Source organism: Pygocentrus nattereri, chromosome 4 (assembly GCF_015220715.1).
Source record: "Pygocentrus nattereri isolate fPygNat1 chromosome 4, fPygNat1.pri, whole genome shotgun sequence".
Classification (NCBI taxonomy): domain Eukaryota; kingdom Metazoa; phylum Chordata; class Actinopteri; order Characiformes; family Serrasalmidae; genus Pygocentrus; species Pygocentrus nattereri.
Window position 1 is genome coordinate 23,833,698 of NC_051214.1, and position 13,475 is coordinate 23,847,172.

Consider the following 13,475-nt stretch of genomic DNA (forward strand, 5'->3'; position numbering starts at 1 on the left):
ACCACGAACACAAGCAGTGTCCCAGACATCAGGCTGAGTATTCATAAACATTTCATGTAATATCTTTCTGTCATGTGGCTTTTAGAGGCCTTAAACTCTTCTGACGTCTGGTTCCTATCGACACCTCTGTGAACAGTTCTTACTAAGACTTACTAAGTTTCTCCAGAATTAAGCATTTTGCACCAAACTACTCTCAATAACTTTGTTTACATCTGCAGAAAATGGGTTCCACACCAATACTACACAAGGGTTATCAATAATAGTAATAATAATAATAATAATAATAATAATAATAATAATAATAATAATAATAAAAATAAAACAAGCAAGATCAGAATAGTGAGATTAAAAAGTAGTTCTTCTCACATTCTTGTTTATGTGCAATGTTTTATATTTTGATAAATATATATAACCTTGTATCTCAATTTTTGACATTTTTCAGTTTTTGATATAATTTAATTATATTATTTGATATATATTTTACATTGTGTGTCAATTTCATGTTGAATGGACCAAAAGAAACGGCCCAGAATGACTTGGAGAAACGTCTGGTTTCACTGACTTACCTTAAAAGGAAAGTAGGCTTTTTTCATTCTCCTGTAAAGTTACCATTTGTGAGATACGATGTTTTGTTCCAACAACAGCGATATATATGTATATACGTATAATATTCATAAAGGTGAATCATTTGTGAATGTCTTTTTTTTTCTTTAAAGACAAAATGAATTTTGATGCCAAAACAGAAGCTGTCCTACACAGAAGGAAGGGAACATTAACATCACTATTATATCTCCTGTAAACCGGAACAAAATCTCACAACTCAATAATAATAATGTAAATATTGAAAACGGACATTTATGACATATCTTTAGACCTGGGTACAAATTCATGGCCTAGCTAATATTTACATCTGTTGTGTATTGTGCCAAGTACAGCCCCCTTGAAATCTTGCAGTCTGAGTTCCCTGGGCCTAAGGACACGCATGTCATAGACCCTGAATAGCAAAGCCATTTTTTATTCTGATATGCGATTTCCCACTAAAATTACTTCTGTAATTTAATTGGTCTATTTATAGTAGTTCCTGTCACTCGGTTATAAAGAACAGGCTACACTACTGAGCTTCACATCAAACTGCAACAGACAAGCAAGTTTTGTTTTTTTAACCTAAATCCACCTTAAGCTGCATTTGGAATACATATGGAAAAAATAGTTTTCTTTGAGGGCTATTTTGCCTTAGAATAAATTGATTAAAATATGATTCAGGCCAAAACGAATCTCAAAACTACTGTAAAACAGTGTCCCAGACATCAGTATTCATAACCGTTTCATGTAATATCTTTCTGTCATGTGGCTTTTAGAGGCCTTAAACTCTTCTGACGTCTGGTTCCTGCCCACACCTCTGTGAACAGTTCTTACTAAGACTTACTAAGTTTCTCCAGAATTAAGCGTTTGGCACCAAACTACTCCGAATGACTCTGTTTACATCTTAACCATTTAATGATACAAATTTTTTGAAAAATTGGTGGAGTTTCCCTTTAACTAGTGTTTATTTGGGATGCCCAATTAACAGTGAAGGCAAGCCTGACTGGATCTTTACCTTTATCTTTATTTTTAACGAGTTCAGTGAGTATGGAGGGTGAGTTGAAGGAGAACTCCACCCATTTTTCAAAAAATTCAACATCATCAAATGTAAATAAAGCCATCCGGAGTGGTTTGGTGTGAAATGCTCTATTGTAGCGACACTTATCGAGCCAGAATTGTTGTTACATGAAATGGTTATGAACATTCAGTCTGACCTTTAAAACATTGTTTTACGATCATTTTTGACAAAATATATTTAAGCTATTTATTTTCAATCCATTTGTGGTGGAGAGGTACATGAAATTTTATGAAAACGTATTTGTTCTGATTTATACATACATAAAATAAGCATATGGTATTTTTAGTATTTTCCAGGTATTTTTCCAGGTATGTAGTCTTCTCATGGTTTATTTAGAATAGAGTCCTATAAACTGCATCATAGGGTCAGCTTTCCTGCAGTTCCGTGTTGTTCACCAACCAATAATGACACATTGAAAATCCACCACTTGTTGCCAGTGTGGAAACAGAATATTTAATCCTCTTTTCAGTTACACCAGTTGTGAGATTAACAATCTACATTATATGTTTACTATATGTGTAAAAGCATCCAGACGGCTGTGCACAAAGTGTGTTTAATCTCTATAGAAAGCATTGCTAAGAGAATCATGATGCCCTAGGGCAGCTGCACATGAGCAAACACTATAAAATACTTTGAATTAATGAATTTATATGAACAAAGGAAATATTTTATACCAGTTTAAACCTCAGAAACATTTCAAGTCAGCTTATTACCTGCTCTGCGTTTTACAGTGTAAGGTCACCCCCAGTGCTGGGCAGTAGAGCAGTGGATGGAGTCCAGCACCTTTGGGTCCATATCATAGAAAACAATCCTCACTTTTTTGAAATGAGAGATTTTGATGTAGTGTGTAAAAAATATTCCATTCACTAAACAGTCCATACGGTCCGATATGGAACATAACCCACAAAGACAGGATATGGTTTTATGATGTCACAAAATTAAGGCATTTACACTTATTCACCTACTCGCACTGAAGCTGTAAGGAATATTTCAGCCCAGATTGAAAGCCCTGATGTTACTTGTACTTATATAATCACAATATGATGTTATTTTTGACATAATAGGTTTTTTTCAAATAGTTTTTATTAATCAATCAGGCAAATTCTTTGTACTGTCTGATTCACAGCAGAGAGAGAGAGAGAGAGATGTTGTCAGATCAAAACCTCTTAGCTCCAAAAACTTTACAGGAGGAGGAAAAAACCTACTTTATTTTTAATGTAAGTCAATGGAACCAGATGTTTTTCCAAGTCATTTTGAGTAATTTCCTTTGCTCCACTCATCATGAAATTTGCGAGAGGTCATTTCAAATGATGTCAAAAACTGAAAAATGTCAAAAAATGGAGATAAGAGGTTTCATTCCGACAACAGCGATATACACTGCTCAAAAAAATAAAGGGAACACTCAAATAACACATCCTAGATCTGAATGAATGAAATTCTCATTGAATACTTTGTTCTGTACAAAGCTGAATGTGCTGACAACAAAATCACACAAAAATCATCAATGGAAATCAAATTTATTAACCAATGGAGGCCTGGATTTGGAGTCACACACAAAATTAAAGTGAAAAAACACACGACAGGCTGATCCAACTTTGATGTGATGTCCTTAAAACAAGTCAAAATGAGGCTCAGTATTGTGTGTGGCCTCCACGTGCCTGTATGACTCCCTACAACGTCTGGACATGCTCCTGATGAGGTGGCGGACAGTCTGTGGTGCAACGTGGCGTTGGTGGATGGAGCGAGACATGATGTCCCAGATGTGCTCAATCGGATTCAGGTCTGGGGAACGGGTGGGCCAATCCATAGCTTCAATGCTTTCATCTTGCAGGAACTGCTGACACACTCCAGCCACATGAGGTCTAGCATTGTCCTGCATTAGGAGGAACCCAGGGCCAACCACACCAGCATATGGTCTCACAAGGGGTCTGAGGATTTCATCTCGGTACTTGATGGCAGTCAGGCTACCTCTGGCGAGCACATGGAGGGCTGTGCGGACCTCCAAAGAAATGCCACCCCACACCATTACTGACCCACTGCCAAACCGGTCATGCTGAAGGATGTTCCAGGCAGCAGATCGCTCTCCACGGCGTCTCCAGACTCTGTCACATCTGTCACATGTGCTCAGTGTGAACCTGCTTTTATCTGTGAAGAGCACAGTGCGCCAGTGGTGAATTTGTCAATCCTGGTGTTCTCTGGCAAATGCTAAGCCTCCTGCACAGTGTTGGGCTATGAGCACAACCCCCATCTGTGGACGTCGGCCCCTCATACCATCCTCATGGAGTTGGTTTCTAACCGTTTGTGCAGACACATGCACATTTATGGACTGCTGGAGGTCATTTTGCAGGGCTCTGGCAGTGCTCCTCCTGTTCCTCCTTGCACAAAGGTGGAGGTAGCAGTCCTGCTGCTGGGTTCTTGCCCTCCTACAGCCTCCTCCATGTCTTCTGGTGTACTGGCCTGTCTCCTGGTAGCGCCTCCAGCCTCTGGACACTACGCTGACAGACACAGCAAACCTTCTTGCCACAGCTCGCATTGATGTGCCATCCTGGATGAGCTGCACTACCTGAGCCACTTGTGTGGGTTGTAGAGTCCGTCTCATGCTACCACGAGTGTGAAAGCACCACCAACATTCAAAAGTGACCAAAACATCAGCCAGAAAGCAGAAAGGTACTGAGAAGTGGTCTGTGGTCCCCACCTGCAGAACCACTCCTTTATTCAGTGTGTCTTGCTAATTGCCAATCATTTCCACCTGTTGTCTCTTCCATTTGCACAACATCTGTGAAATTGATTGTCAGTCAGTGTTGCTTCCTAAGTGGACAGTTTGATTTCACAGAAGTTTGATTTACTTGGAGTTACATTGTGTTGTTTAAGTGTTCCCTTTATTTTTTTGAGCAGTGTATATATATATATAAGCGTATGTAACTCTGAAGAACCTTTTTGGCTTTTTGTCTGAACTTTTGTTTGCTTCAGCTTGTGGTCATTAACATTATGTCAATGACATGACAATGTGTGTGTGTGTGTGTGTGTGTGTGTATGATGTGTAGTTTTACTTTGTCAAACTTTTTTGAGTGAAATTAAACATGGATTAAACTCTGTGCATAATTTCAAACCACTTGTAAGCTGAGTTACCTCAAATAGTTTGAGTAGATCAGGGTTTACGGTGTGGTGTTTGAATGAGGCTCAGGACAGGACAGTAATAATGTAATAAGCGGGGTAAGAGAAAACACTCAAATGTAGGACATGGGCCCTGAAAGTAAACTTGCAGAAGGTAAACAATCACATTTTACGTCAATTCAAACCTCTAAAACACTGCATAGCGACGTCTGCTCTGCTTCACCTTTACAGGGAGGCCTAATGCACTTGTGGCTGAATGCAATCAAATCCTCACAGCAATGTTCCAGCATCTACTGTGAAGCTCTCTCAGAAGAGTAGATGTTGTCACTCCCTATTAATACTCGTGATTTAAGAAGAAATGATTTGTCAGCACAAACCTCTGCTGCGTCGCGTGTCCTGCTCGGCAGGGGGCGCTGTGCCCGCGCGCTGTTCGTCACCATGCGGTAACCACAACAGTTGGCCATCTCCAGGCTTGGACTCCTGACAATGAGAGGGAGGCTCCCCGCTGTACGGCGGAGAAACGCGCTCGGGCTGCTGCCGGGAGGAAACTGTTGCTTTAATGATTTAATCCTCGCTGTAGTTCCGATGAAGCCTGAGCACAGCCGATCTGAGGACTGCAGAGATGCAGCCGCTGTTTGAGTGAGAACTTCCTCCGGGGGTCTTTTATACCCCTGTATTCTGCTGTTTATTCTCACTCATGGCTGAGCAGACTTGGATGCGGGGAATGACAGTGTACAGTGAGCGGACCCCTCAGCCTGAGAGCTGAGAGCTCGTCCACCTGCAGCTCGTCCTTGTCCGCAACCTTCCGCCGTGGAGTGGGATTTCAGAAGAAACTTGAACTCGGACTGTAAACTGGAATGATCGTTCAAAGACACGTCTTTTTATAGATGATGGGGTCTTCAGAGGTGGCCAGGAGCCAAGGATATGTGAGTATGAGTCTGCACGGATCGATTTTAAAGCAGGCAGCTGTAGGAGCTGCATTTACAGTAGGCATCAGTTCATAATAGCCAATTTACATCGAAACTGCTTTAATGATTAGCTCAGATATTGTAGATATTGCATGTAAATGATGGCGTTTTGTTTTCTTTCTTTAAGATTTGCATTTAGATTTTTTTTATGCATGGCATTTCGACTTATTTAGAAACTGCATTTAGACTCTTTTGGGCATTGCATTTATGTTTTTTTTAGACCAGCCTTAGTGCCCCATTTTCACTTTTTACATTTCTTTATGCGTTACATTGAGACTTATTTATGCATTGTATTTACACTTATTTATGCATTGCATTGAGACTTATTTAGGCATTGCATTGAGACTTATTTAGGCATTGCATTGAGACTTATTTAGGCATTGCATTGAGACTTATTTATACATTGCATTGAGACTCCTTTATGCATTGCATTGAGACTTATTTAGGCATTGCATTGAGACTTATTTAGGCATTGCATTGAGACTTATTTAGGCATTGCATTGAGACTTATTTAGGCATTGCATTGAGACTTATTTAGGCATTGCTTTGAGACTTATTTATACATTGCATTGAGACTTATTTAGTCATTGCGTTGAGACTTATTTAGGCATTGCATTGAGACTTATTTAGTCATTGCGTTGAGACTTATTTAGACTTATTTAGGCATTGCATTTATGTTTTAGACCAGTCTTAGTGCCCCACTTTCACTTTTTAAATTTTTTTATGTGTTACATTGAGGCTTATTTGTGCATTGTATTTATGTTTTTTAGAGCAGCCTTAGCGCTCCACTTTCACGTTTGCACGTTTGCATGTTTGTGTATGTAGGCATGTTGCATTTCGGTTTCTTTATTGAGTTATTCCAGTTTTTTGCATTACTCATGAACAGTGCTAATTGGAAATGCTAACTCCACCTAACTGCTTTAAGGCGTGTTTGCGTTTGTTTCTTTGTGGATTGCATTTACATTTAGCGTCATTGTAAAACGCATGTAACGTTCTGTATTCAGCGGTTTAGAACGAGCTTCTCTAGATAAGTTACGGCACTGATGTTTTCTCTACGCACTGGTGCGTTTAGTTTATTGTTGGCCTTTTGCGCGTTTACTTCTTTGTGTGCTGCCCGTTTTATGTCCAGCTCGCGCCCCGCGCTAAACCTGCCTCGCGCTCCAGCAGCGTACCGCGCGCGCATCGGCCGCCTCCTGATGGCGCAGGCGCGTGTGCCTCCAGCGATTCCCGTGCTGCTCCTCGCGGCGGCGCGGACTACTCGCCACGGGTTCGAGCGCGCGCACGTGGAGGCAGAGTGCCCGCTGAGCCCGGAGAGAGCGGAGCGGAGTGCTGGAGCTCACTGGACAGCGGCCGGCTGTGTGAGGAGTGCATGTCTCGTGTGGAGGTTCTGATGGAGGAGGCGCAGAGGCTCCTCACCGCCGGACACTTCAACAGCAGCGTAAGAGCCCCACCTTCACTCCTCATCCATGATTTATTCCACTGGCCACTTTATTAGAAACTACCTTGCAGCTCCACCCTTGCGGAGACTGTGGCTCATCTCGTGACGCACAGTTAGTGTTCCATGCTCTGGCCTTTCATTACTGGTCAGTTTCTGACCACAAGCTCTTGGAGCAGCTTGGAGTGATGGAAACCTAACACTGCCACACACACTACCACGTGAGTCTCACTGCTGTGTTGAATGGTCCACTGCCCCAAGTAATGTCTGGTCAACAGAGGTTGTGTGGTCAAAAACTGACCCATGGTGAATGAGAATGAGAGGGTTCTGACAAGCTGGGCATAATAACAGATGGGCAGTCTATAGCTGTGCGTCTAAATAGTGGACATGTTGTTAAAGGGCCCATATTCTGGAAAACCTGGAGGACGTTTGTTTTCTTTATTGAAATGAGAGAGCACTTAAACAACAGTCCATACAGTCCACATTTGGAAACTAAGCTGCAAAAACAGCTGGATGTGATGTCACAAAAAATAGCACATATATCCACCTGTTTGGCCTACAGCAGTTTAGCCCCGCCCACTAGCACTGAAGATATGTCCCAATTCAGGGGCTGCGTCCTTCATAGGCTACATTTAAAGGTCGACTGTGTCACAGCGGCGGGACTATGCTGTCGCATTTCGAAGGCTCCTTCATATGCGGCCTAGAAATGTGTCCTTCTTTCCCATGGCAACATATGGTTGGCTGCCGAAGGATCCAGGTTCATTGCGTGCCGGTGAAGATTCGAGAACATGGCAGCATCAACAGAGAAGTGAATGGCTTTTGTGGCGCAGCGGTAAGGATGGGAGCAGCGGTGCTGTGACACATGCAGGAAAGCAGCCGTAGAGCAGACCATCTGATTTCGGTTCAGCCTTCGCTGGTCTAAGCGGCCTTCGAAGGACACGCCTTTGTAGACCGCTTCCTTTGCAGGATGCAGCCCCTGAATTGGGACACACTGAAAGAGTGCTCCAGCCCCAGACTGCTTTTTCAGTCAAATCAATCAATTTAACTCTCCCAATTTCATTTCTTATTTGATTTTTAATTAAATGATTTTCTCTTTAAATGTATTGTTTTAATCATGTTTTAATTATGTTTTTAGTGTTTTTTTTTTAATGTTTTTCTTTTATTTGTGCTTACTTTACTTTTTTTTAACCAACTCTGACTCTGCATTTTTGTAAAGCACTTTTGAATGACAGCAGTGTTTGAAAGGTGCTGTATAAATAAACTTGCCTTGCCTATCAATGAGACAAAGTACAGGGCAGCCAATCAGAACAGTTGTGAAGGCACAACAACAGCAGCAGCCTGTTTCATTGTAAGGCAGAGGTCACTAATAGGAGAGTTTCTAGTCCATATGGTACTGATTAATCGGCCCAGGAAACTCCCAGAACAATCACATGCGTTGGAAAAATCACGTGGCGCTACTCAGCCAGATCTGTGCTACTCAGATCTGTGCATTACGATGAGCGCTGAGACTCGAGTGTGACGCACACAGGGGAGGGATGAGGTGAGAAACAGCAGTCAGAGAAGAAAGTGAGCCAGATTGTTTTACATGGCTCTAAAAAGAGGAAAGTGACAATAAATGTTGTTGAAATGTGACTGAATTGTACTTTATTTGATTTAACATTCAGTTGTCGACTGCATAAGATGTTGACTACTAGGCTACTTCAGTAAAAAGTATATGGCACTGAATCATGATGGTAGGTGGACGCTATAATGTTCCGGACCTTTGCTTTAACTGGACCTTATTGAATACTAATTAAAAACCTCTGTTCTAAAAGGATAAAGAGAGGTTGGAAACACATGTATAAAATCAGTTACGACAGATTAGACCTCTAAGGTAGTATGTTACTATATCAATTTAATTTATCGTAGCGTGTGTGTGTGTGTGTGTGTGTGTGTGCATGTGTGTGTGTGTGTGTGTGTGTGTGTATGTGTGTGCATATGTAGGCGGAAGAAGCTTAAACAACTCGACATTTGTGCCAATAACAACACTTTATTGAGAATTTGACACAGCAACCAGAATACAAGAGGGAAAATCACTCCTATTTCTAGAGGGAGGAGGACACATGCTCTTTAAACCTCTAGCACAGCTGTAGCCACTACAGAATCCCATTGGGGCTTGTGAATCAGGGCCCAAACCTGGATGACGGCAGCTGACACTCCCCAACACAATACCCCAGGGATGCAGGTAGTGGTGGTGCTGATTTCAGGATTGCACCTGCCAAAACAACAATGGTAATACAGAGATGTGTTGTTACACAATATGAGCGTAGTAGAGAGCCGTGCGTCCTTGTTTTAGAGTGGAGTTTTCTAATGTTTTTCTAATATTATTTATATACGTGTTTTAAAAGTCTGCAGTAGCTGTGCGCTGTGTAAGTTAACAGCCTCTTCAGCGGCGCACACACAGTTTGAGGTCTGAAAAGAGAAAAGGTGTGTGGAGAGATAGAGGCCAGTTCTGAACCCTAAAGCAGCCGGTTTTTAAACTTGTAAAAAATCATCTGTTGTAATGACATTTTAATTAACCGTTGTAGCTTGTGCTCGATGTACTTTGCTGTGTTTAATCTCAGCAAGTGACCGAGGGTGAGACAGTCAGTTACTGCACCATATATCGAACTGATTGGTTGCCACTCAGTTCATTTGCATGAAGTTCTCCCGGACCAAGAGAGCAGAGTGACAATGTTCATCAGCGCTCTGATGTGACAGGTATATGTCTCATCCACTCATACCAGGGCAACACACACACACACCGCCAACACATCAGTATCACTGCAGTGCTGAGAATGATCCATCACCCAAATAGTACCTGCTCTGTGAGGGTCCATGGGGGTCCTGACCACTGAAGAACAGGGTAAAAGGGGGCTAACAAAGTATCAGAGAAACAGATGGACTACAGTCTGTAACTAGAACTACAAAGTGCTCCTATATAGTAAGTGAAGCTGATAAAATGGACAATGAGTTTAGAAACAAGGAGGTGGTCATAAGGTTATGCCTGATCGGTGAACATTGTCATCTCTCGCCTCATTACAGTGCAGTATGACACATTCTGTTTGTCGTAAATGATCAAAAATTGAAATCATTTTGCATGACGTCATTGTTCACGTCACATATATGCTGTATAAAGTTTTAGCACCCCCTGTTTAAAACACTTCCCGACATCCCTGCAGTACCCAGTCTCTACACATTGGAGTTCACATAACCTCTGAGCATTAACGCACATACTTCAAAATGAAAATGAAAACCTTTACTTGCTCATTTACAAAGCTTGCTCTGGCATCACAGTATGTAGTCCTGGGTGCTAATGTGATACTGACACACATGCTGTCCATTTTTCAGGTTTAACAATGTATATCATTGAAAATGAGCAATATATCAATGATATAATGCTCATGAAATAGTGGTGTGTCTATTGTAAAGCAGTCTTTGTTTAAAGCAGTCCTACCGTCCTTGTTCATTGTTTGCACCTGTTAAAGTACAGGCCTAAAGTGGCCAACTTGGCACTTTAGCCACCTTGTTTGCTAGCTATATTTGCTTAGTAGCTAACACTGGTAGTACTGTCGAATGAGCACCCACACGTCTACAGTTGCACAGAATTGTGTGCAGAGAAAGGGAAAACTAGCTACATGTTCCTCATGAGAGTGAAACTGTATGCAAAACATGCAAAAACACTTATCGTGCTAGCATACATGCTAAAATGCTAGAATTAGCAATGTAGCTAGCAAATAAACATGCGACCCATTTGAAGTTAAAACCTTTGTTTAGCTTTCATAAACCCCATGACGTCTACCTGACTGTATTCACTGCTTCCTTAAATGTACATTTGTGTGCCTCAAGCCGACACACTCAGTTCACATTGTTTACTTCAGCATAAAATCTAACGATTGCAGACACTAATCAGCTTCAGTGATTGTGATCATCTCAAAAAGTTGTGAATAGGTGATGAGTCACGGCATCCAGGACCTGACCATAACTGCAAAGCTGGTTATTTACTGTGTGGTTCAGGTTGTTTTGACCAGTTCAAAATACATGAAAGCGAAGTGAAGTAAGTGGACAAGAGTCTGGACATCTGGGGCCGTACCACAGAAAAGTTTTATCTTTTGTCCTAAGATCTGACAGGGCAAGATAAGATTTTTCACTAATTTGTATTACAGAAGCAAATCTGATCTTTACTGAAGAATCTTCTCTTTATCTTACAGCGTCTTATCTCAAGTTAGAAAATCTTAACTTTCTCGATTGAAGTTGGCAATCAAATGTCGTGTCTGTTACCTAGCAACCAAGCATACGCGCACAGCTGAAACGTAAACACATAATCAGGTTAGTTAGCCAGACAGCTAACGGTAGCTACTGTTACTGAGGTAAAAACGGTCAAATAAAACTAAAGTTTGATAAACTGAGAGTTGAGAATGTTTCAGCGCTTCATGCTGTTTATTTGAGAGTCGCCGCTCCAAAGTTTCAGTTTCATTTCCCAAACGCTTTAGCCGAGCGCGCTAACATGACTCTTCCTAGTAAACAGACACTCCTGTAGCTCTTTAATGACACGCCAGATAGGAGCCGAGTCACAGTCCAGTTTGAGGACCAATCAGATTCTTCCATTTAAATGTAACTTTAAAGGAAAAGGAAAGCACTCTTAGTTTTCAGTGTAAGATAATAAGGATTTAGTCACTTTGAACCTTGTCTATTGTGCCACTCGGCATGGCGTTTTGATGCTGTGTAGATGTTACAAAATAAATAAGAAAAACTCATTTTACTTAAGACTTTAATTAAGATTACCTGAAGGTATGTTGCCTGCACACTGTGAAGAAGATGAAAAAAAGGTCCAGTCCCATTTCTTTTTCTTTTTTTTACCCCTACCCCTTGTTTTCGATTGTCTCCTTGGGTAGTGGTTGGAATCATCCCTTAAGAAATGGGACCCTCAAATAAAAAAACATTGCTTCATTAACAGCTACTAGCTACTGCTGTGCTTTAGTTACATTTGGGGCATCATGTGCAATTATTATCACCCACTCCTAATTCTTCAGTTATACGAAGCTGAAGTCAGCTATTCACCAGCTTCTTCTTTGAATTTTCTCACTCCACCTTAAATAGAATAGTGGTTACATTCTGGTGCTTTAGGCATTAGAACTGCTGGACCATTTAAGGTGGAACAGGAAATTTAGCTAGCTAGTTACCAAGACATCAGCAAACTACTAGCCATTTTTATGTGTTTTTAACCAACCAAGATAGTACAATGAATATTGTAATTCAGTGAATATCGTAAAAAGAAAATTCTCACATATGTGTGTTTCTTTGGTCGCTCACGCAGCCATCTTGCCATCCTTTCTTTTTTTTTCTCTTAACACTCTGTTTGGACTGAAAAACCTCTGTTTGGAGCGCCATGTAGCCCTAACACTTACTCATCCTACCCCACTATCTCAACTAAAATCAGGACACCCCACCCCTAGACGTGAATGCACAACATGGAGGGCTAAGGACTAAGTGGTAGGGGTGAGGGGTGACATGGGATTTGGGCCAAAGTCTTCCAAACAAGTGCTTGTTTTGTTTCATGAAGCAAAGTGCAAAAAAGCCAGAAACAGACTGAGCAGACGTTTCGTCAATGCTTATGAATTACAGACAGACGTTTCTGTCCAGGCAGTGACCATAGGGCAAGGCTCATATACGTGATGTCCTAACACGCATCTTTGCATTGAAGTCACAGCTCCTCACAATGACGCATTCTAATGACACTGGACACATAGCCTACACATTCCACCCAAGAGCCAGTCTGCTGTCTCAGATACCCATTACATGCAGAAGCGAGGCTTTTTTCTCTCCCTCTGAAACGAGTTTAAATCGATTAGCCTCTGTAACAGAAGCGTGGCTCACATGTCTCGTCTCCAACTCCCATTACATGAGATGGAAGATAATGGGTGGAATATGAAAACCCAGTTTCCTTCTGAGAGGAAAATGAAAATGTAATGTTATTTAAGAGAGAAAAATGCATTTGTGGGCAGTGGCCTACTGATATCCATATTTAATACAGAAAATAGGTTAGTGGATCACATAGTAGCCTGTGCGGTCATACCGATAACGTTTTTTTTAGACAACTGGACTATGTGTCCTTTGCATTGCACTGTATACAAAGTAATGTATTCTGACAGTCATTTGTCATATTCATACAAGGATATGACTTTGCATGCAAAGCCAGTGACTTTGCATGCAAAGCCAGTCTTTATACCATGAGTACAGAAAATTGCATTCTGAAAGAAAAAAAAAGGCCAGTACTTTG

General features: G+C 41.3%; 1 protein-coding gene across 3 annotated transcripts in view; it reads left to right on the forward strand.

Annotated features, from left to right (window-relative positions):
• The first annotated feature begins 5,290 nt into the window (after positions 1-5,290).
• Positions 5,291-13,475, forward strand: part of kif26bb (kinesin family member 26Bb) — a 45,548-nt gene continuing 37,363 nt past the window's right edge. For 2 of the 3 annotated variants that reach the window (XM_037538033.1, XM_037538034.1), the window contains exons 1-2: positions 5,291-5,700; positions 6,872-7,180. In XM_037538033.1, the coding sequence (XP_037393930.1) occupies positions 5,662-5,700; positions 6,872-7,180 (348 nt within the window). In that variant the 5' untranslated portion in view covers positions 5,291-5,661. The remainder of the gene's footprint in view (positions 5,701-6,871; positions 7,181-13,475) is intronic. The other variant, XM_037538032.1, reaches the window with a different exon arrangement.